This window comes from Hemiscyllium ocellatum, chromosome 1 (genome assembly GCF_020745735.1).
Source record: "Hemiscyllium ocellatum isolate sHemOce1 chromosome 1, sHemOce1.pat.X.cur, whole genome shotgun sequence".
In the NCBI taxonomy this organism is placed as follows: Eukaryota; Metazoa; Chordata; class Chondrichthyes; order Orectolobiformes; family Hemiscylliidae; genus Hemiscyllium; species Hemiscyllium ocellatum.
In genome coordinates, this window is record NC_083401.1 from 81,238,266 (window position 1) to 81,260,409 (window position 22,144).

Here is a 22,144-nt window from a genome sequence, read left to right on the forward strand (position 1 = left end):
GCTGTAACTCAAGAATGAAAGAAAATAAACTATTTGCATTAACGGATGCTAATTCATGAAGACATCCATTCACATGACTTGAGTGGCAGCAGCAACGCCAACATTTGTTGTTTGACCCTAACAGCTAATGATGAATTTGAGCCACATTCATAAATTATTACAGTCCAGGTACTCGAGGAAGGGATTCCCAGGTTATGGTCTAGTGACATAGAAAAAACCATGATAGTTCCAAACTAAGCTGATTTGAGAGTGTTCCCATCTGTCTGCTGCCATTGTTCTACAAGGTGACAGAGGTTGGAAGCTGTTAGATCAAATGACTCCCTTTGCCACCAATGTAGCATTTGAAAGATTGAAGCTTCTAAGAACCCTAGAAAAATGGAAATCAAAAATTTGCAGTAGTAAAGAATTGCACCTCGCACAAAGGATGATGGCTGGAAGCAAATCATTCCAGTCCAATAACTACATGGGAAACCTTCTCTTATGACGTGGCTTATGCCCAACCATTACCATTGGCCCTCTGTTGATTGAAGGTCAGTAATGGGAATATTCTCTAATGATTACATTAGATTTAATTGTTATATTAAAATTGTTGTGATTGGTATAGAACTCTTAACATTAGGTAAAGCTTTTTGGTCTCAGTTAATTACAAATTCCCACCACTTTTTGCTCAGCCATAGACAAATTATAAATTCCAACACAGGTTACTGGCAAAAGCTGTGCTGGTACAGTTATCAGCTAGCATATTTGATAATAGAAATATAAAATGTTGGAAATACTCAGCAGGTCTGGGGGGATCCATAAGTACAGAAACTTGACATTTGAGATCAATAACCTTTCCTGAAATGTTTTTCTCAATTGCTGCTACCAAACCTGCAAATATTGCCTGTCTTTTCCAGATTATTTTTTTTATAACATTTCCAGTAATTGCAGAATTAACATTTTGTAAGATAAAGCAGGTTTAGTGTAAGTAGTAAATTGCTAAGTAATTAAAAGTTTAAGGAATTAAAGTACAGTAATTAAAGTTTGATATGCATCACACTCATTAGCAGCAGTCTAGTGCCATCACATTTATAATAAACACAGATTCATAACATCTTTAGATTGTTATGTAGATATTCCCTTTTGCAATGTACAATGCCTCCACAAAGCATAGTAATGGGTGATGCCATTAACAATCAACAAAGCAACATTCAACTCATGCCATTTAACAGACCGTATAACAATTTTTACAGTATATAAGGTACTATTTAATTCGGAGCATGGAGAAACTAAACAGCACCACCTGCTTATAAGATTATTTGGCAAAAATTCTGTTTTGAGACAGAGCATCTTGCAACATTTTTATAACATTACATGCAAGTGGTGTAATGCTGACGTGTAAAACAATTTACTTCAAATTGGCTATTAGCTAATAAAAATACCATAAAGACTTTCATCTGAAAATGGTTTTGCTATGCAAAATAATTATCAAATAAAAGGGTTGCAGGTTTTTCCTTCCTCGATATTATTTTGGAACTGTGAATTAAATCCAATCAATAACTGTTCAGGTTCTTAGCAAAATAGAATTCAATATAAATTAGAGGTTATTTTTCAATTCAGAAACAGTAAACTTATATTGACTCACAAACATTATTTTTATCAATATATCAATATATTGATTTCAGTGCAGTGATTCAATACACTTTCATAATCACAAGATTACAGGTTTTATGAAACAGGAATGAGAATGTACATTTTGAATACGAAGAAGTAGAAAATGTAAAGCATTAATGGAAGTTTTTATCCCAATATTGAAGAATATCATAAAAACCCAAAACTTGAAATATTAGAAGCACATTTCCAATGAAACAGTTACTGAATTATTTTGCCATCCTTGGGAAGTTATTGTACAATATAACTGCAATTGTTAAAGATGAAAAACAAGCTGCATTTTTGTTCATGATGAGGAATGTTTCCTGGTTGTATGTTCAATCCTTTTTTGGTCTTTTTGCTTTATTAATATTTTCTTGACGCTTTTGTTTCTTCTTCTGTTCTCGATCTCTGGCCTCAATCATTTTTGCCAGTTTCCATGAAAGCACTGCACTTGCTAAGAACAGTGGGGTTAGTGCCAATATAACAGTTGAAAGGAATCCATATGGGTCTTTTGCAGCCCATTCGACAATGTACTCTGCCCAGCTTCTGATGTCCAACATTCTTGTTTACACAACAACCTGGAAAAGGAAAGCAATGCATTTGATTTAATGCAAATACTCACTTCGAGAGTACACTTTTTCCACTTTTTATTTTTTAAATACACCCGTCATCGAGCAATTCCACAAGCTACTGTTTGTAATGTTGCACTACGGAGAGATGCTGATAACAATTCGCTGCATTCACTGAAGCCAAGGAAACAACAAGTGTGAATATCACCAAAACCAGGGGTCAAGCCTGAAAAACTCAATACCACCCAGATCTACAACAGGAAAAGCACACCACATTTGTGGTGAGCAACTTCATGAGGAATCACACTTGCATTGATCAAGTGTTCATGTGCGAGCGCCCCTGTTGCCCGATCAATTAACATGAATTCAGAAAATAAAATGTAGATCCTACGGAGAGCTTTAGGGGAAGTACTTCAAGTCCAACAAAATATCTCATAAGCTATGAGCTAATCAGTGAATGTAGCCCAGCTTTTCTTGAATGCAGGTACCCTGTTAGAAGGGCATGTGTACATCAAGGTATAGTGAAAGCAGCACAAGGCAAATATGTCATCACAGAACTGTCACAACACAAAAAGAGACCAATCAGTCCAATATGCCTGCAGTGGTTCTATTAACGAGGTAATCCCCTGCTTTTACTTCCCCATATCTCTGAACATCATTTCTACCCAAATAATCTTCCAATGCCCATTTAAATTCCTCAATTGAGTGTGCTTTTACCACATTTCCAGGAGGTACAGTCCATACCTAAAGTAAATTTGCCATAAGCCAAGAGGACCATTGTTCCACTCTTTCATTAAGACACAGATGACTGGTGTTGAGTTTAACCTGAGGGTCACCACACTTCAGGCATGGGATGATGTTGGGAAGGCAAGACCTGCACAATAACCTCAGCTGGTGAGAGAACTGAACGCATACAGTTGGCATCACTCTACATCGCAAACCAGCCATCCAGGCAACTGAGTTAACCAACTCCATAACTATGCACTGAGAGGGACAGTTTTCTTTGCCACCCCGCTGCCCCCCCACCCCCCCCCACCCCCCCCACAACCCATCTCACCGACATCACTCCTGCTTTCTTTGCAAATCAATTTGAAAATCTCTGTCCTTTTGTTTTTAAAAGCAGCAGGAACACCTTCTCCTTATTTACTCTGTCCAGCTCACACCTGATTTAGAAACCCTCTCAAATTTCCTCTTGGCCTTCTCCCCAAGGAGAACAGTCCCAACTTCTTCAATCTATCCTCACAATTGACGTCAAATGTAAATTTATTAGATTACTGCATTTTTAATTTGCATTTTGGTTTTATAAATCTATGTATCCTAATTTCAAAACTTCAACTTAACTGTTTTTTAAATAAACAGCACTAAAACCTAAGTCAACTCATATCATTGTTTGTTTCTCTCAATCTGTTCCCAATAGTGCTGATTCAATTTAACGTTGATGCAGAGGGCTGACAGTCCAGGATTCAAATGTATGATTTGTGCAGTCACCCACTGGAGTGGTTATGTATATACACTGTTTAAGAAAAACCTTGTCCTGCCAACTTCCTATAGCCAAATTTAAAATGACAGGAGAGATATGGAACTTCAGTTCAGTTGGAAGATGAGAAGCTAAGGTTGCTCCTCCTTGGAGCAGAGAAAATTAAGAATAATTTTAATATAGGTTTTATGAAGAGTAATGATTGGGTAAATATTGAGAAACTTCTGATAGCAGAGTCGCCAAACAAAGGACACAGAGTTAAGCAAATCAACAAAAGGACCAGAGGGAGAGCACACCCTGCAAAAATTGATCTCCAGTTTTGCTGGTAGAGAAAGGAGTTGTGAAAATTAAAACATAAATGTTGCTTACTGCATGGCCAATCCCAAGATATGTCTGAAGGTCATGAACAATCTAAATTTAACATTGAACTGGCTCTTTTGATTTACAAATTTTATTGACAAATATTAGGTTAATGACTTTTTCTTATGTGTGACAGCAATGCTATCACAGTAAACTAAAAATTCATTATTATTTATTGGATTCTAAAGGACATAGTGCTGCGAGATGTTATCAAGTAGAGTTCCTTTGCTAGTATTTCAAGGAAATGGTAGGAGCTAGGCATTCAGTTTGTCAGAAACATCATTAAATGTTAGTCAAATAGTTTTAAAAGTCAGCTAAATTTACAATGGCCTTTACATCATTATTTCTCTCTGAAATCTAGCCAATGTTAACTAATCATAATATGAACTGAATCTACAGATCATCTCATAATATCCCAACAGATTATTTTGACTGAGCACCTCTACTAATGCTATCCACACCATCACTGATATTCGCAGTCAAACTGGTTCCTAGCTATAATATGGAGCATCGTTAAAACAGTAATCAGATACTCTGGGGGGGAAAAAAAAGGAGTGAGGTAATTGGTGAGGCTTCTACTGGAATAGTGAGCAGTTCTAGTCGCCCAGTTATAGGAAGGATATTATTAAGCTGGAGAGAGTTCAGAAGAGATTTACCAGGGTGTTGCCAAGTATGGAAGGTTTGAGTTATAAAGATAGGCTTGGACTTTTTTTTTTAAATTGGAGCGTAGGAGTTGAGAGGTGACTTGATAGAAGTTCATAAAATAATGAGAGGTATAGATAAAGTTGATGGCAGTCAGCTTTTCCCCAAGATGGGGAATTTCAAGACTAGGGGACACATTTTTAAAGAGAGGAGAGAAATTTAAAAAAGACATGAGGCAAACTTTTTACATGGGGGTGGTTTGCTTGTGGAATGAACTTGCTGAGGAAGCGGCGAATGCCACTGTATATAACAGTGTTTAAAAGACATTTGAATAAGTACATGAATAGGAAAGGTCTAGAGGGATATGGGTCAAGAACAGGCAGATGGGACCACTTTAGTTTGAGATTACATTTGGCAGTGACTGGCTGGACTGAAAGGTCTGTTTCCATGCTGTATCACTCCATAAAAGCTTCAAACAACCGAAGAAATTTGCAAAATTAAACTATTTCAAACTATTTATGTCAATGCACTTTAGGTGGTAAATATTCAGCCTGGAGCCCAGTTACAAGTGGAGTTCCGCAGGGATCAGTTCTGGGTCCTCTGCTGTTTGTAATTTTTATTAATGACTTGGATGAGGGAGTCGAAGGGTGGGTCAGTAAATTTGCAGATGATACGAAGATTGGTGGAGTTGTGGACAGTGAGGAGGGCTGTTGTCGGTTGCAAAGGGACTTAGATATGATGCAGAGCTGGGCTGAGGAGTGGCAGATGGAGTTCAACCCTGCCAAGTGTGAGGTTGTCCATTTTGGAAGAACAAATAGAATGCGGAATACAGGGTTAACGGTAGGGTTCTTAGTCAGGTGGAGGAACAGAGGGATCTTGGGGTCTATGGACATAGATCTTTGAAAGTTGCCACTCAAGTGGATAGAGCTTGTAAGAAGGCCTATGGTGTATTAGCGTTCATTAGCAGAGGGATTGAATTCAAGAGTCGTGAAGTGATGTTGCAGCTGTACAGGACTTTGGTTAGGCCACATTTGGAGTACTGTGTGCAGTTCTGGTCGCCTCACTTTAGGAAAAATGTGGAAGCTTTGGAGAGGGTGCAGAGAAGATTTACCAGGATGTTGCCTGGAATGGAGAATAGGTCGTACGAGGATAGGTTGAGAGTTCTCGGCCTTTTCTCGTTGGAACGGCGAAGGATGAGGGGTGACTTGATAGAGGTTTATAAGATGATCAGAGGAATAGGTAGTGTAGACAGTCAGAAACTTTTTCCCCGGGTACAACAGTGTGTTACAAGGGGACATAAATTTAAGGTGAAGGGTGGAAGGTATAGGGGAGATGTCAGGGGTGGGTTCTTTACCCAGAGAGTGGTGGGGGCATGGAATGCGCTGCCCGTGGGAGTGGTAGAGTCAGAATCATTGGCGACCTATAAGCGGCAATTGGATATGTACATGGATGGGTGCTTAATCTAGGATAGATGTTCAGCACATCATCATGGGCCGAAGGGCCTGTTCTGTGCTGTATTGTTCTATGTTCTATGCACTCCTGATTGGTCTCCCATGTTCTACTCTCTGTTAAGTTGAAGTCATCCAAAACCCCTATTGCTTGTCTTGATTTAAATTATGATGTTTATTTCAAAGCACTCCCAAGGTTTGGTCCCTCCCTGATTCTCTAATCCCCTCCAATCCTCTGTGCACCTCTGGCTGCTTGTGCATTCCCAAATCATAACTCCACAATTGGTGTCTTCAGCTGCCATGGCCCCAACATCTGGAATCCCTCCCTTTATTTCACCACCCCACTTTCTTCCTTTAAAGCACACCTTCAAACCTATTTGACCAAGCTTTGGGTCATCTGACATAATATTTCTAATGTGGCTCAGTTTATATTTTAAATTTATAATACTACTGTGAACCATCCGGAACATTTCATTGCATTAAAATGTAACATATAAATGTAAACTGTTGTTCATTTAAGACGGCAGATATTATTTCATTCAATCAATGAGGATGGACTTCAGAGCATTAATGGTCAGAGTGTGAAATGCAGTTCGCTTTAAGGTCCAAGCAGATAAGCTTTAAAAGTTGTGGAGTGGGTGATATTCATCGGACTTCTTGATTTCAGAGTTAACCTTTTCCCAGTAGTGCTTTTTGTACAAGACAAGTGTCCATCAGGCAAAGGCGGAAGCTAACATTTGTGCTACATTATTATAGATTTACCATAAAACTTTTCTAAATCTTTTTAAGTCTTTTCCTGCCTAGCTAACCATATGGCCCAGTATGAAACACTTATTATCCATTAAACTTAAGATAATTTCTTCAATTTTTGTTCAATTATTTTCAAGACAATCAGAATTATACACCACTGAAAGAGGCCATGTGGCCCTGCACGTGGTAAAGCCTTCCAATCACCCCACAAGCTTTCCGTAAGATCTCACAAAATGGACTTTTCTTTGAAATAGAGGATATCCAAGTCAACTGTCATTTGCAAACAAACTATTCCTTCCATTTGTACACCCTTTATAGATGAACTTGATCAGATTACCTAAAAAGGCAACATCTTTACTTAAAAATATAAATTAAATGCAACTTCAGAAAGATGCACTCCAGGCGAGCTAATTTAATCAATGTGTCAGGCTGTTAACATTCTCTCTTTTGTGCACTACACACCTCCCCGTCAATAAAACTCCATCCTTCTTTTCACCCAGCTAGCAAATGCACTCACTGTTGAGGTGAAGTGGCCTTTGTCGCTTGGTCTTCCTACCACTACCACCCCCATGCCACGGCCTCCAGAGAAGCTGCTTTGGTTACAGTGAGGTATGCTTAGTGGAGCCCAGATCAGTTTGAATCATCAGTTTCTCCTCCCATGAGGTGAGATGTTTAGTTTCTGTGAGGCATCCCTGAGGAGCATATTGTGTGGGGGCCATGGCATCCCATGTCAGCTTTTCTCTCCCTTGAGGCAAGATGTTCAACAGCCGAGAGTTAACCCAGCTGGCATCCATTTGTGAACTGACAAAACATATCACACGTGGCTAGACTCAAATCGCAGGCAGCAGAGGGATTCAACCCCATATGATTTTAAAGCTAACACCACGTCTGCTATACAGCCAAGATTTGTTTTCCATTGGGATTACAAAAATGGCAAAGGTATACTTTAATACATGAATGATCCCTTATAAAGGATTTCTGTACTTTTATTTCTAATATTTACCTTATTATAAATTATCAGTAGCCCTGCTGTGCATTTAGCTTGCTGAGAACATGGTAATGAAAGTCTCTGAGCTTAAGAAAATATTTAATAAATTGGAATAGGACTAAACTTCATGGCCCCTCTGAGCACATTTTATTCGTGATTAAGACTGTAGCTGGTCTTTCACCTCAACTCCATTTTCCTGGCTGACCCTCATAACTATCAATGCTCACCATTTTCGCATTGAGGAATCCCTTGCATAGAGAATTCAGGTGAAGGAATTTCTCCTCACCTGAAACCGAAACAGCCAATCCCTTCGACTAAAATTAGTTCTAGATTCTCAAGCTGCCAGAACCAACCTTTTAACACAAGTTTATTCTATTTGATCTCTCATACAAAAACCCTCTCATCCTAGCAATCAACCTAATGAACCTTTGTTACACTTCCTCATTCACCTTTAATCCTCCCACTTCCATCAGACCAAAGAGGTAGTTATAGGCACCCGCATTGACCCCAGCTATGCCTGGCTCTTCCACATAGAACAGTCCATCTTCCGCAGTTACACCGGCATCATTCCACAACTTTTCCTCCGCTACATTGATGAATGTTATTGGCACCACTTCGTGCTCCCATGAGGAGGTTGAAAATTTCAACTTCCCTAACGCCTTACATCCTGACCTCAAGTTCACCTGGGCCATCTCGAACACCTCTCCACTCTTCCTGGACCTTGCTGTCTCCATCTCTGGCAACCGACTCAACACGGACATCTATTTCAAACCTTCCTCATGTAACGCAACAATCATTTACCTTCTTAATCCATTTTAACTTTATGCAAGAAGCCAAAAAAGGTACCCAAATTCCTTTGGGCATCAACATCTAATCATTTTTTTACCATTACAAAAACATGGTTTTTCTTCTGTTGCTTCACATTTCCCCAGCTCTGCCAGTTTAAGTCCACTCACTTAAGACTTTATTCCTTTGCAGAGTCTTTGCATGCTCCTGTCAGTTAACATCCGCACCTACTTTTGTCAACAAAATTAGATTATACTCAGCCCCTAAATTTATCTAAGTTATTACAACAGACTATGTAGCTGAGGTCCCAGCACAAATCGTGTCACTCCAGTCGTATCATGTCAACCGAAAATGACCCATTTATTCCAATTTCCTGCTTTTGTTCTTTCAACCAACTTTCCACAATAGTAATGTATTACCTTCAAACCCATGAACATTAATATTGTGCAAAAACCTGTCATGTAGCACCTTACTGAATGCTTATGAAAATTCACTGGTTTCTCATCATCCAACTAGTTTGTTACATCCTCAAAAAATTCTGTTTGCTTTTAAAAGGACAACTCAGCCAAAGTGCCAAACAACCTACTTCTCCTAATCCAAAGTTCCCCTACAAAATGTTGACTCTTATTTTTGTTTGTATCCTGTTTTGACTTTCACAATACAATATTCCAGCATTTTCCTGGCAGGTGATGCCAGTCTAAGCTAGACTTCAGTTTCCTATTATCTGTCTCCTTCTTTCTCGAAAACCAGAGTTCTGTGGCAACTTTCAATCCAGTGTGACTTTCCAGAACCTATGCCAAAACTAAAACTGACCACGAAAACACAAGTGAGCCGTAGCATGCAGACGACTTCAGGGTCATTGATCACAGTGTTCCAGGTTTTAATGACATGCTCAACCTCTTCAATTCTGCATTCAGGAAATAACAATACTTAATTTAAAATAAGCCACAAAAAGCAAATTGAGGAAAAGAAAACAAGATAGCGAATTTATGAGACAGAAAATGTAAAGCAAAATAATTACATATGCAACAATAATTAAATCCTAAAGAAATGGGAATTCATGCTTGTAAAAATCAAACCACCAGGGCCAGAGGGGCTAATTGACAGTGACTAATAATATTCACATCATTAAAAATTCACTTTAGAATATGATAACCACACATCCTTCACATTGTTTAATCCTGAGTTGATGGGTAAGTTGTCATTGTTGCAAAGATTGTAGAAGAGCAAGGTAAATTGGATAAAAACTTCCTGATTTCCATGTTTATCTGCAACTATGCAGGCACTAAATGCTGCTGGAAAATGTTCTCAATAGTGGTCAGTGCTGATAACTTTCTATTAATCGCGGTGCAAAGTAAATTTGATTTGATTTATTTATTGTCATGTGTATCTTGTTTCAAAAAACAGTGAAGTGTTGTATGGTGTCACTACTCTCCAGCACCATTTTAAAATACAAAACTAAAACAGAGAATATAAAGGCAAAAACTGAGAAAAGAAAGAAAACAAAAGTGTCCAATTTTACAGTCCTTCTCTGCCATGGACCATGGGCCTGGCGAGTCCCCTTTTGCCGTGTCACCATTCTTCAGCGTCATCTCACCTCCACCTGACACACTTGCCACCTTGAGTCTTCAATGAACCTCACCAATGCAGACACCAATGCCAAGTACCACTCCTGCCCAAATTCAGCTCCAACGCTGCTAGGAGACCACTTTGAGTCCACCTAGCCAATGCGGTCACTGCCACCAGGTCTCATACTGGGCCCAAACTGGCCTCCGTGAGAGCAGGTACCACAGGAACCTAAACTCACCTCCATCACAGCAGCCATGAGTCAGCACTAGGACCACCTCAAACACAGAAGCCGCCAGGAACCCAAGCATGCCTCTGATGCTGCTGTTATGAATCCGAGCTAGGCCTACTTGCCACCAAGCTCTTCAATAAGAGGTAAGTTAAAATAAAAAGAGCAAAAAAATGAAAAGAAAAGCAAATGGAGCAGACAAACCACAGGCTCAGAAGCACTATTCCACTGCCATCTTACTAGATGCTGTATAGGAAATTTTGAATATTTAAATATTAAATATGATATGTTTACACTGCAAAAGTAATTCAGGTCATTTGAATTATCAACTAGAATGTTCCCAGTTTTACAAATACTACAGTTGAATATGACAGTATAGCCTTATTAAATGATCAAGGCAGTGAAGCTCTTATTTCATCAATAACATTTGACTGGATTTGCTATGAATTCATACGAGACAATACCAACTCCAATCAACTATTCATCCTTTAAAATTTATTTAAGTCATAGGTGATCTGTACTTCAACTTCATCTTCCTACTTTTGCTCTACATGTCTCAATGCTCCAGCTTACAAAAAAAACCCCACAAAATCTCAAAGTATACTATCTTGAAAATGTCAATTAATTCAGTATCCAGTCTGTTGGGGAGCATTTCAAATTTCCAGTACCCTACGTTTGGAAAACATGCTCCTGATTTCACTCTTAAAAAGCTTACAAGTTCTGAAGCATTTGTAATCAAAATGCCAACTCAGGCTCGCTCTCAACTCAGACCTGCCGAGTTTCTCCAGCATGCTGTCGATTTTATTTCAAATTTCCAGCAGATTTCAATTCTGACCTGTGCCCCCACTCCTAGTTATGCTGTGGCCAAGATCACAGGTTACCCAGCATCGTCCAGGCCAGTGAGCAGACATCTGAACTTTGAGAGGTCTTCCCACTCGAAACTTCAATCCAGCTCCCAGTCTTTTTTTAAATTGGAGAGTGATTCTCTCTCCTTCTCTCGCTCAGCCCACACCCAGCAGGTTCAACCTGAAGAGATGCCACATCCTCCTCCTCCTCCTCCTCAACAACAACAACACTTTCTGCAGAGAGATCCCTGAAACATTATTTCTCTCCCCACAGATGGGATCACACCTGCTGGGTATTCCCAGCACTTTGCCTGCTTTAAAAACAAAAACACCTTCCCTGGATCCAGCCTCAGCTCATCCTCGCCTCTCCCTGCCCGAGCTGCTCTGGCTCTTGGCCCGGGCCCCGCCGGCCTGGGCCTGGGCCGAGTAGCCTCGAGCCCCCCCGTGCGAGGTCCACCCCACATCCCACTCCCGGCCTCCCTCTCTCGCCTCCAGCTCTCACCTTTCAGCCACCGGAACAACAGCGAAGACCGCCTCTGCCACGCATGCGTACACGACAGCGCCCGCCGGAAGTAGAAGCCGGGGAAACCCACGTGCGGCACGGGGCCGGGAGGTCAGAGGTCACTGGTGCAGCTGACCTCCAACAAGGACTACATTCAGTGTTGGCAAATGGAAAACACAATGCAGAGCAGTGCCAGTTGCTGCAGTAGTGATTACAGCCCAACACCAATTTGTAACACACTATCTCAGCTCAACAATAGAATTATCAGTGAATTCTAGAGTGATAATAAAAAGGCATTTGGCACCCCTGCCTGCATGGAGTCCAGAGTCATAGAGTAATACAGCACAGAAATAGACCCTTCGGATTGGTCAGTGCATTGGGTACAGGACATTGGCGAGGCCACTTTTAAATATTGTGTTCTATTCTGGTCACCCTGCTAAAAGAAAGTTGTTATTAAATTTGAAAGGATTCAGAAAAGATTTATGAGGATGTTGCTGGGTTTGGAGGGTTGGAGTTATGGCATGATGCTGAATAGGCTGAAATGCTGGCAAATGGGATATCTGGCCTGCATGGATGAGTTGGACCAAAGGGTCTGTTTCTGTGCTGTACAATTATACGACTGTTAATATTGATTAGCTTCAGTTATGAGGAGAAACTAGATAAAATGAGTTTGTTTTCGGGTGGGATCTGTTTAGGGGTTTACAAAATTATGAGAGGCATAGATAGAGAAGGTCATGAGAATTTCCTCCCCACAGCTGACATGTTTAATACCAGAAGGCATACGTTTAAGGTGAGGAACAAATGGTTTACAGGAGATCTGAGAAATAATTTTTTCCAATCAGAGTATAGTAAATATATAGAACAATTTGCCTAATAGAGTAGTTGAGGGAAATACTGTCACAGGTTTTAAGAAGCTTCTGGATGAGCACTTAAAATGTTGGTGCATACTGGACTATGGACCAAGTGCAGTTAAATGGGATTAGTGCAGTCTGGTGTTTGTTGGTTGGCATTGACATGGTGGATGGAAGGGCTTGTTTCTATGCTGTATGACTCTATGACACTTTGACCTTTTACTCTAGAACTAGCCATGAATCAAGATGAAAAAATGGGGGAGATACTAAATGAGTATTTTACATCATTATTTACTGTGGAAAAAGATATGGAATATATAGACTGTAGGGAAATAGATGGTGACATCTTACAAAATGTCCAGATTACAGAGGAGGAAGTCCTGGATGTCTTGAAACGGGTAAAGGTGGATAAATCGCCAGGACCTGATCAGGTGTACCCTAGAACTCTGTGGGAAGCTAGAGAAGTGATTGCTGGGCCTCTTGCTGAGATATTTGTATTATTGATAGTCACAGGTGAAGTGCCAGAAGACTGGAGGTTGGCTAACGTGGTGCCACTGTTTAAAAAGGGTGGTAAGGACACGCCAGGGAACTATAGACCAGTGAGCCTGATGTCGGTAGTGGGTAAGTAGTTGGAGGGAATCCTGAGGGACAGGATGTACATTATTTGGAAAGGCATGGACTGATTAGGGATAGTCAACATGGCTTTATGCATGGGAAATCATGTCTCACAAACTTGATTGAGTTTTTTGAGGAAGTAACAAGGGAGATTGATGGGGCAGAGCGGTAGATGTGATCTATTATGGATAAAAAATGAGGTCTGATCTATATGGACTTCAGTAAGGCGTTCAACAAGGTTCTCCATGGGAGACTGATTAGCACGGTTAGATCTTACGAAATACAGGAGAAACTAGCCATTTGGATATAGAACTGGCTCAAAGGTAGGAGACAGAGGGTAGTGGTGGAGGGTTGTTTTTCAGACTGGAGGCCTGTGACCAGTGGAGTGCTACAAGGATCACTGCTGGGTCCTCTACCTTTTGTCATTTACATAAATTATTTTGATGCGCGCATAAGAGGTATAGTTAATAAGTTTGCTGATGACACCAAATTGGAGATGTACTGGACAGCGAAGAGGATTACCTCAGATTACAACAGGATCTTGACCAAATGGGCCAATAGGCTGAGAAGTGGCAGATGGAGTTTAATTCAGATAAATGTAAGATGCTGCATTTTGGGAAAGCAATTCTTAGCAGGACTTATACACTTAATAGTAAGGTCCTAGGGAGTGTTGCTGAACAAAAAGACCTTGGAGTGCAGGTTCATGGCTGCTTGAAAGTGGAGTCGTAGATAGTCAGGATAGTAAAGAAGGCGTTTGGTATGCTTTATTGGTCATAAGGTTGAGTACAGGTGTTGGGAGGTCATGTTGCGGCTGTACAGGACATTGGTTAGGCCACTGTTGAAATATTGCGTGCAATTCTGGTCTCCTTCCTATCGGAAAGATGTTGTGAAACTTGAAAGGGTTCAGAAAAGATTTCCAAGGATGTTGCCAGGGTTGGAGGATTTGAGCTTTAGGGAGAGGCTGAACAAGCTGGGGCTGCTTTCCCTGGAGCGTCAGAGGCTGAGGGGTGACCTTATAGAGGTTTACAAAATTATGAGGGGCACGGATAGGGTAAATAGGCAAAGTCTTTTCCCTGGGGTCAGGGAATCCAAACTAGAGGGCATAGGTTTAGGGTGAGAGGGGAAAGATATAAAAGAGACCAATGTGGCAACATTTTCACACAGAGGGTGATACGTGTATGGAATGGGCTGCCAGAGGAAGTGGTGGAGGCAGGTAAAATTGCAACATTTAAGAGGCATTTGGATGGGTATATGAATAGGAAGAGTTTGGCGGGATATGGGCAGGTGGGAATAGATTAGGTTGGGATATCTGGTTGGCATGGATGGTTTGGACCAATGGGTCTGTTTCCATGCTGTATATCTCTATGACCTTCCTGTTCATATCCAACAGAGAAAATGTTGGAAAATCTCAGCAGGTCTGGCGGCATCTGTCAAGAGAGAAAAAAGCTGATATTTCGATTCTAACTGTCGAATCAGTTAGACTCAAAATTCAAAGTTTGGGATAAGATTTGTAGCTCGGGTGCTCGTTGTTGTGGTTCTGTTGCCGAGCTGAGAATTTGTGTTGCAGACGTTTCGTCCCCTGTCTCAGTGACATCCTCAGTGCTTGGGAGCCTCCTGTAAAGCGCTTCTGTGATCTTTCCTCCATCATTTGTAGTGGTTTGAATCTGCCGCTTCCAGTCGTCAGTTCCAGCTGTCCGCTGCAGTGGTCGGTATATTGGGTCCAGGTCGATGTGCTTATTGATTGAATCTGTGGATGAGTGCCATGCCTCTAGGAATTCCCTGACTGTCCTCTGTTTGGCTTGTCCTATAATAGTAGTGTTGTCCCAGTCGAATTAATGTTGCTTGTCATCTGCGTGTGTGGCTACTAAGGATAGCTGGTCGTGTCGTTTCGTGGCTAGTTGGTGTTCATGGATGCGGATCGTTAGCTGTCTTCCCGTTTGTCCTATGTGGTGTTTTGTGCAGTCCTTGCATGGGATTTTGTACACTACATTGGTTTTGCTCATGCTGGGTATCGGGTCCTTCGTTCTGGTGAGTTGTTGTCTGAGAGTGGCTGTTGGTTTGTGTGCTGAAATGAGTCCTAGTGGTCGCAGTAGTCTGGCTGTCAATTTGGATATGCTCCTGATGTATGGTAGTGTGGCTAGTCCTTTGGGAAGCCTATGGTAGCCACACTACCATGCATCAGGAGCATATCCGAACTGACAGCCAGACTACTGCGACCACTAGGACTCATAACAGCACACAAACAAACAGCCACTCTCAGACAACAACTCACCAGAACGAAGGACCCGATACCCAGCATGAGTAAAACCAATGTAGTGTACAAAATCCCATGCAAGGACTGCACAAAACACTACATAGGACAAACGGGAAGACAGCTAACGATCCTCATCCATTAACACCAACTAACCACGAAACGACACGACCAGCTATCCTTAGTAGCCACACACGCAGATGACAAGCAACATTAATTCGACTGGGACAACACTACTATTATAGGACAAGCCAAACAGAGGACAGCCAGGGAATTCCTAGAGGTATGTCACTCATCCACAGATTCAATCAATAAGCACATCGACCTGGACCCAATATACCGACCACTGCAGCGGACAGCTGGAACTGACGACCGGAAGCGGCAGATTCAAACCACTACAAATGCCGGAGGAAAGATCACAGAAGGCTCCCAAGCACTGAGGATGTCACCTAGACAGGGGACAACATTTGCAACACAAATTCCCAGCTCAGTGAACAGAACCACAACAACGGGCACCCGAGCTACAAATCTTCTCCCAAACTTTGAGGTTATACTCATCTCTCTAGCAAGAATATAGCTGCCTCTTCTTGACCGTCAGTGGTGCTGCAATAATACATCCTATAGCATTGGCTCTTGGGTATTACCAGTGGCTGTAAGCATAACTGGGTAATTCTTAAAAATACTCTGACAAGAAAAACAAGTCAGAGATTATATACTCTGCAGTGAATAATTCACCTCCTAACTTTCCAAAGCTTCCCCACTATGAACAAAACACAAGTCAGGACTGTGATGGAACACTATTTATTTGCAAGATGTCAGGAAAATATCTGTTTCCCTTGACACTATAAAAGGAAGTTGTTCATTTAACTGAGAAACTCTCGCCTGCACATACACCCATCAATCCTGTTCATTCAACTGGTTCCCCACCTGCTCCAGCCTGGCTGGAGAGATTTTGCCATTTCTGCACTCAGACCATGTAAAATGCTCCTGGAACAGTTTACAACATGGATATTCAATGATTCACAAGATAAACCAGCAGTGTGGAGAAACAAGTGGTTAAAATAGATGTGTTGTGGTGTGCTTCAGAAAGACAGAGAGAAACACACCATTGGCATTTGAACCATCTGCCAACTGAGTTTCCATCTGGTGGACAGTGTTACAAAATAGGCCTGATGAAGAGCTCTTGTCTGAAACGTCAATCCTCCTGCTCCTCCGATGCTTCCTGGCTTGCTGTGCTTTTCCAGCACCACACTCTTGACTCTGATCTGCAGTCCTCGCTTTCTCCTTATAAAATAGGCGCACTACGTCTGTACTACAACAGCCCCCAACTTGTACTTATTATCTTTTTTCTCTCATTGGAATCAGATGTTGAGATCGATATTTGAAATAAATCACTCTAAAAGCAGTAACATATCTGAGAAGGTTCCTTTATGTTTGCTGTACATTTTGCTGTATGAGTCCATTGACAGTTACACAGTGTTATTCCTTTAACAGTGCCAGAAATCTTGCTAACAACTTATCAAATGTTTCATGGTTTTCAATAAAATTACATATTATATACTCAAGTGGAAAATGTGGTCACATTAAAATTTACTACTTGCCAATTCTATAAACATAATTTCTGATTTATGTTCCAAACTACAATTTAACATTACATTGCTTATATTAGTCATAAGCAGCAACCACAACTGACCAGCATACTGCAGCTACATGAGGTAAAAGCGATACAAATGAGGTTTTTCTGGGGAAGAAGAGGGTGGTGTCTGCTATGCATTTGCTCAGGGAGTGCAACCCAAGTCATATGATGGAAACAGGAATTTGGGTTAAAACTATGATCCACTGGTTTTTAATCGAGATAGATGCCCTATGCCCAGTTCCACAGCAAAGCCAAATTGTTTGATGTTTTCAAGTTTTTATATTAAATCAGGAAGTCTTTTCAGTATGTCAACTATTACATCTCATAATAAGTCACTCCTTCTGAAAACAGGTGGATGTATCATTACTCAGGCCCCAAAAACCTGTCCCAGTATAGCCAGTCATTCTCAAAAGGACAGTGTTTGCAGATGAAGTTTGACTTTTTTCCACTTTTTGGAAATATTTTAATGCAGCTTATTAACTTTCAAAAACATAAAAATGTCAGACAAGTAAAGACTAGCTGGTCCATCAGCCAAGCAAATGCTGTCATGGTGTACCTGAGTATCATAATTCCAAATCTGCTCCCATTCACTTCAGTTAAATTTTGGTAGGATTCAAAAGTTCCAAGAGTGATAAGTGATCAACCCCAAACTTGGGAACGGTCTACAGTTATTTCTGTTTTTCTCTGACGTACTGCATGCAGACAGAAAGACTTTCATGAAAGCCAAAGTATTCGAAAGAATTCAGTGAAACTTAAGATAGGAGTAAGGCAATCTGAAACCACATTCAATTGGGAGATATGTTTTGTTTTATAAGAGAGAGGGGCTTAAAGAATGGGGAGGTCTGAGGAAGATTATTAGTAAAGATGGAAAAATAATAGTTGGACAACGTGGGAACCAGACTGTTTTGATTTGGTTTGATTTATTATTGTCATATGTACCAAGATACAATGAAAAGTTTTATTTTGCACACAGTACAGGTGGATCATACCATGCAAAATGCATTGGGGTAATAGACCAGAGTGAAGAATACAATGTTACAACTGCAGAGAAGGTGCACAAAGAGTGGCTTATTTGGTATTGATTATAAATTTGCAGAGTCTGAAGGAGAACGAGATGAGAAACCAGGCCCATCTTATATCCAAATATTACGCATTTATAAGATTCAAACTTTTACAATTGACAGTTGATATTTTTACAATTGACTGGTGGTAAATTGGTCCCAAAGAACAACAGCCAAACGTAAGCGCTAAAGTAAAATATTTACAAGAAGTGGCTAGTCAATGGAGAAATGTGGCAATTACAGGTTGAACAGGGAAGGAGAACTGGAAAATATAAAAGGTGGTTGAATGCACTGGATGAGTGGCAGGAGGTTTGACCCAGGATTAAGAACAAAGTACAAAGGTGGAAGGCAGGAAACCTTAGTGTAAATTCAAAAGAGGGTCGGAGAGCAAACATGGCCCTCAAAAGAGATCATAAACTGTTGAAAAAAACCCCATCAGTAGGAAGGGAAGGTCAAACAGTAGCAGTCCAGAAAGAGAAAATGCAACATAGGGGGTAAAGTTTATCATAGAGAAGAAATACAATACAATTCAGGAATTACTTCCAGCACGAACTATCAGTAGAAGGGCTTTTGCCCGAAACGTCGATTTCACTGCTCCTTGGATGCTGCCTGAACTGCTGTGCTCTTCCAGCACCACTGATCCAGTATCAGTAGAGAGAGGCTGGGCTGACTGTCCTGTTAATGTTTGTCAGCAGGCACTCAATACTCAATAGCCAATAGGAGTTCATCCGGCTGAAAAGCTGCAGATAGACAGAAGGGCAAATGAGGAAGTGGGCACATCGAGAAATACAAATGTGCAGCATAGAAACAGGCCCTTCAGTCAACATGTCCATGTTGACCGGATATCCTAAATTCATCTAGTTCCATTTGCCAGCATTTGGCCCATCCAAGTGGAGATATCCTGTCTCCAACTTTTAAAATCTTAAATCAAAATTTAGCTTTTGTAGCCAGTTGGGGTGAGCCCCTCGATAGCCTGGCCTCCCAGAAGGAAACTCTATTAAAACTGTTGATGGACTAATATTGGTTTAACTTGTCTTGTCCATTTCAAAATGAAGGTGCAATGTGACCAGTGCTTCTATTTCCATGCACAACTGGCCTTTTACTGTTTCTTTTTCCCTCTGCACTGGACCTTGCACCTGGAACCAAGCAGATACCAGGGAGAGCCTAGAAGCCTGTCTGGAACTGACCTTTCGGCACAGCCACTGGGAGGCCATCTCTAGACAGCCAAAATGTCCACTGTGCCTGAGGAAACTGAGAAGCTTACTGTACTAACCCACATAGTCTCCTTCAGTTGGCTTAAATGCATGCATACTTAATTTTTTGGATCAGCTTCCTGTCACAATCCACTGGGAGTTCTGCTATTTCCTGTCAACTGCTTACATGAAAGTACCTCAGGGGAGGGAAAGACAACACATTGGCTAGTGGTGCTGTTTTTAATGCCTGCCTGCCTCCATTGTCAAACCCAGTGGGGTCTATAATCAAGTCTCGATGTTTGCATTGTGTGGGAATGTGACACTGTTTGAAATTCAGCTGAAGGAAGAGGTACATGCCTTCTGTTTAAGTTAAATGAATCTGGCAAACCAGTAAACATTCTTTCTGGTATGGAGAAGTGTCTGATTTCATTGAGACAACAGGATTCCAATTGCCGAGCCAACTTCTGATTCATTATCTTCAAACAGTTCTCATGGGAGAGCTTAGTGCAGTGCCACTGAATGTATGTATGAATACAGCATTGTTCAGTGACATCAGGGATCTGCAAAAAATAAGATGGAAATTTTCCTCAATGAACTTGTTCTCTACATTTTACTTATAAAAGCAACAAGAGTGGCCTTAATGCTGAATACATAAGAACTCTGATGTAAAGTACTATAGATCAGTAAGCTATGGACAATACCCAGTCAGTCTCTCATTTCCTGTGATTTCATGACTCTTCTAATCAGGAAGTTTGGAAAAACAAAAAATGGACATGGAAAAAATAATTAGGGAATATGCCAACCCATATGATACAGATCCGTACCAAGTGATTTTGAGAGATGTCCTGGAATTATTTAGTGAGAGCAATGGTAAAATTACTCATGTTCTCCCCACCAGTTACCCAGCAGACCTAACCTCTGCACAATCTTATGCTTGGCCAGCTGACCCTTGCTCCATTTGAGACCCTTCAGTGGCCAATTAATAGCCACTTAAGAGCTGTTCACACAAAAGTTTTCTGAATTATAACAGTTTGGGCAGCAAAATTTAGAACTATTAAAAAATGTCTTTTATTACCAAGTAGAAATTCTGAAACAGTTCAAGGACCAGAGTCATCCTTAATCATAATTTGTTGAGAAATTAGACACATGAATTAACACCACGTTAAATTTAAGATGAAGTTGTAACCATCTAGGAAGCACACTTGATTCTAAGATATCTGATAAGGTAGAAAAATGGAAGACAACTCAAATTTGCCAGTGCTTTGTTGCACCCTAAGGAAGAAAAAATACATGTGTAAAATACATTCAGGAGCAAATTGGAGGAGGGTGACAGGAAAGGAACAGTCATAAAAGACTTCAAGACTCAGGAATGAAGTGTTTACCAACAAGTAGATATGAGTTATATCTACAGGGCTAAAAAGCCAAGATTGGGAGTGTTTTACTGCAAGTGATGGGCAAAATTGGCTTTCAGCCTCAAACATTTTTATTACACACAGAACATGATTGTCTATTGTATCAAAGGAATGCTTTAAGAATGATAAAAACGTTTCAAATGCAAGTAGAATTGCCAGCAGCAGCTTTTATTTCAAAATTGTTGAAATTCTTTGTTTTACAAAATAAGTTGTAGTTTTATGATAAAGTAGCTATGATGATTTCATCGATATCAGCCCACCCAAATAATGCACAGGCAGTGGCAATGTAATCCTCAAAGGGCCTGCTGGAAGAAAATTGTAAGCGGACAAATTACATCATTTGTTTTAAAATAAAAGCAGAAAATATTGGCAGTACTCATTAGGTCAAGTAGCATTTGTGTTGAGAGGAACAGTTCTGAGGAAAGGTAATTGACCTGACACAATAATGTAGGGTGCAATCTTTCAATAGGGAGTTAGTGGTCCTTACCTCTGATCAGGGCACCTGGCCAGAGTATCTGGTCCAGCTCATTTAGGAAAGAAAGGGTAAGGCCTTTTCCAAGGGATGCCAGTGGGAAGCTTGCCCATCAGACCTGAGTGACTTGATGTGAGGTTACAGCACAAGTCAACTCCTTTGGTCTTCATTATAGAGACTGGGTCCATTGCAGGAAGAGGAGGAACAATATCCTGTGATCCACCAGAGTAAATGACACTGTCTACTGACTGCAAACAGACCCTCATAGGGACACTCAGTCTAACTATGCCAGTGTAGAGCCATGTCAGATAGGGCAATTACATTTAGGCTTCAGCACCTTATGGATACTGCACACTGACAATGCTGATAGTCTCCTTATGCTGTCAATATTATATCAGTTTCCTCACTGCCACAACTAATACCAAGATTGAGCCAGTTTGGATCTGGTATGGCTATGCTTGCTCAAAGTGCTTGTTCATCCTCTGCGATCACACTTACCTGCAGGACAAGTTTGTGTACACCAAGAGGCTGCAGTGGACAGGTGCTGGATCTACGAATTCTCAATGTCTGCTGCAGAGCTAGCAGGAGAACATCATGACTGTAACTGCATTGGCAGAACTAGTAAAGAAAACCAGAAAGGAAGTCTCCAGTCTGGTATTCTCTGATGTGCAAACAGTATGAGACATTGTTTAGAATTTCCAGCTTGTGGGGTTCAAATACCTCCTCTTCACCACAGACATGTAATCCCTTTACACATCATTTTCCATCAAGATAGTCTCAGGGCTGTCCGCTTCTTCATGGAAAAAAATGGCCCGAACGGTCCCCACCTACCACTGCCCTCCTCTGCCTGGCTGAGCTG

General features: G+C 40.9%; 1 protein-coding gene across 2 annotated transcripts; it reads right to left on the reverse strand.

Annotated features, from left to right (window-relative positions):
- Positions 1-1,095: 1,095 nt before the first annotated feature.
- smim15 (small integral membrane protein 15) lies at positions 1,096-11,875 on the reverse strand. Of its 2 annotated transcripts, none has more exons than XM_060830270.1 (2): positions 11,795-11,875; positions 1,096-2,210 (listed from the first exon to the last, which is right to left on the reverse strand). In XM_060830270.1, exon 2 carries the CDS (start codon positions 2,190-2,192, stop codon positions 1,968-1,970), a length of 225 nt encoding a protein of 74 aa, XP_060686253.1. In that variant the 5' UTR covers positions 2,193-2,210; positions 11,795-11,875; the 3' UTR covers positions 1,096-1,967. The 2 variants fall into 2 exon arrangements, with proteins under 2 accessions (XP_060686253.1, XP_060686262.1); XM_060830279.1 differs by lacking the exon at positions 11,795-11,875 and adding an exon at positions 11,283-11,425.
- Between the last annotated feature and the right edge of the window lie 10,269 nt (positions 11,876-22,144).

What these genes read in the sequence shown, in the direction of transcription:
- smim15 (XM_060830270.1), bottom strand. Translation starts at nt 2,192, where the DNA reads ATGTTGGACATCAGAAGCTGGGCAGAGTACATTGTCGAATGGGCTGCA.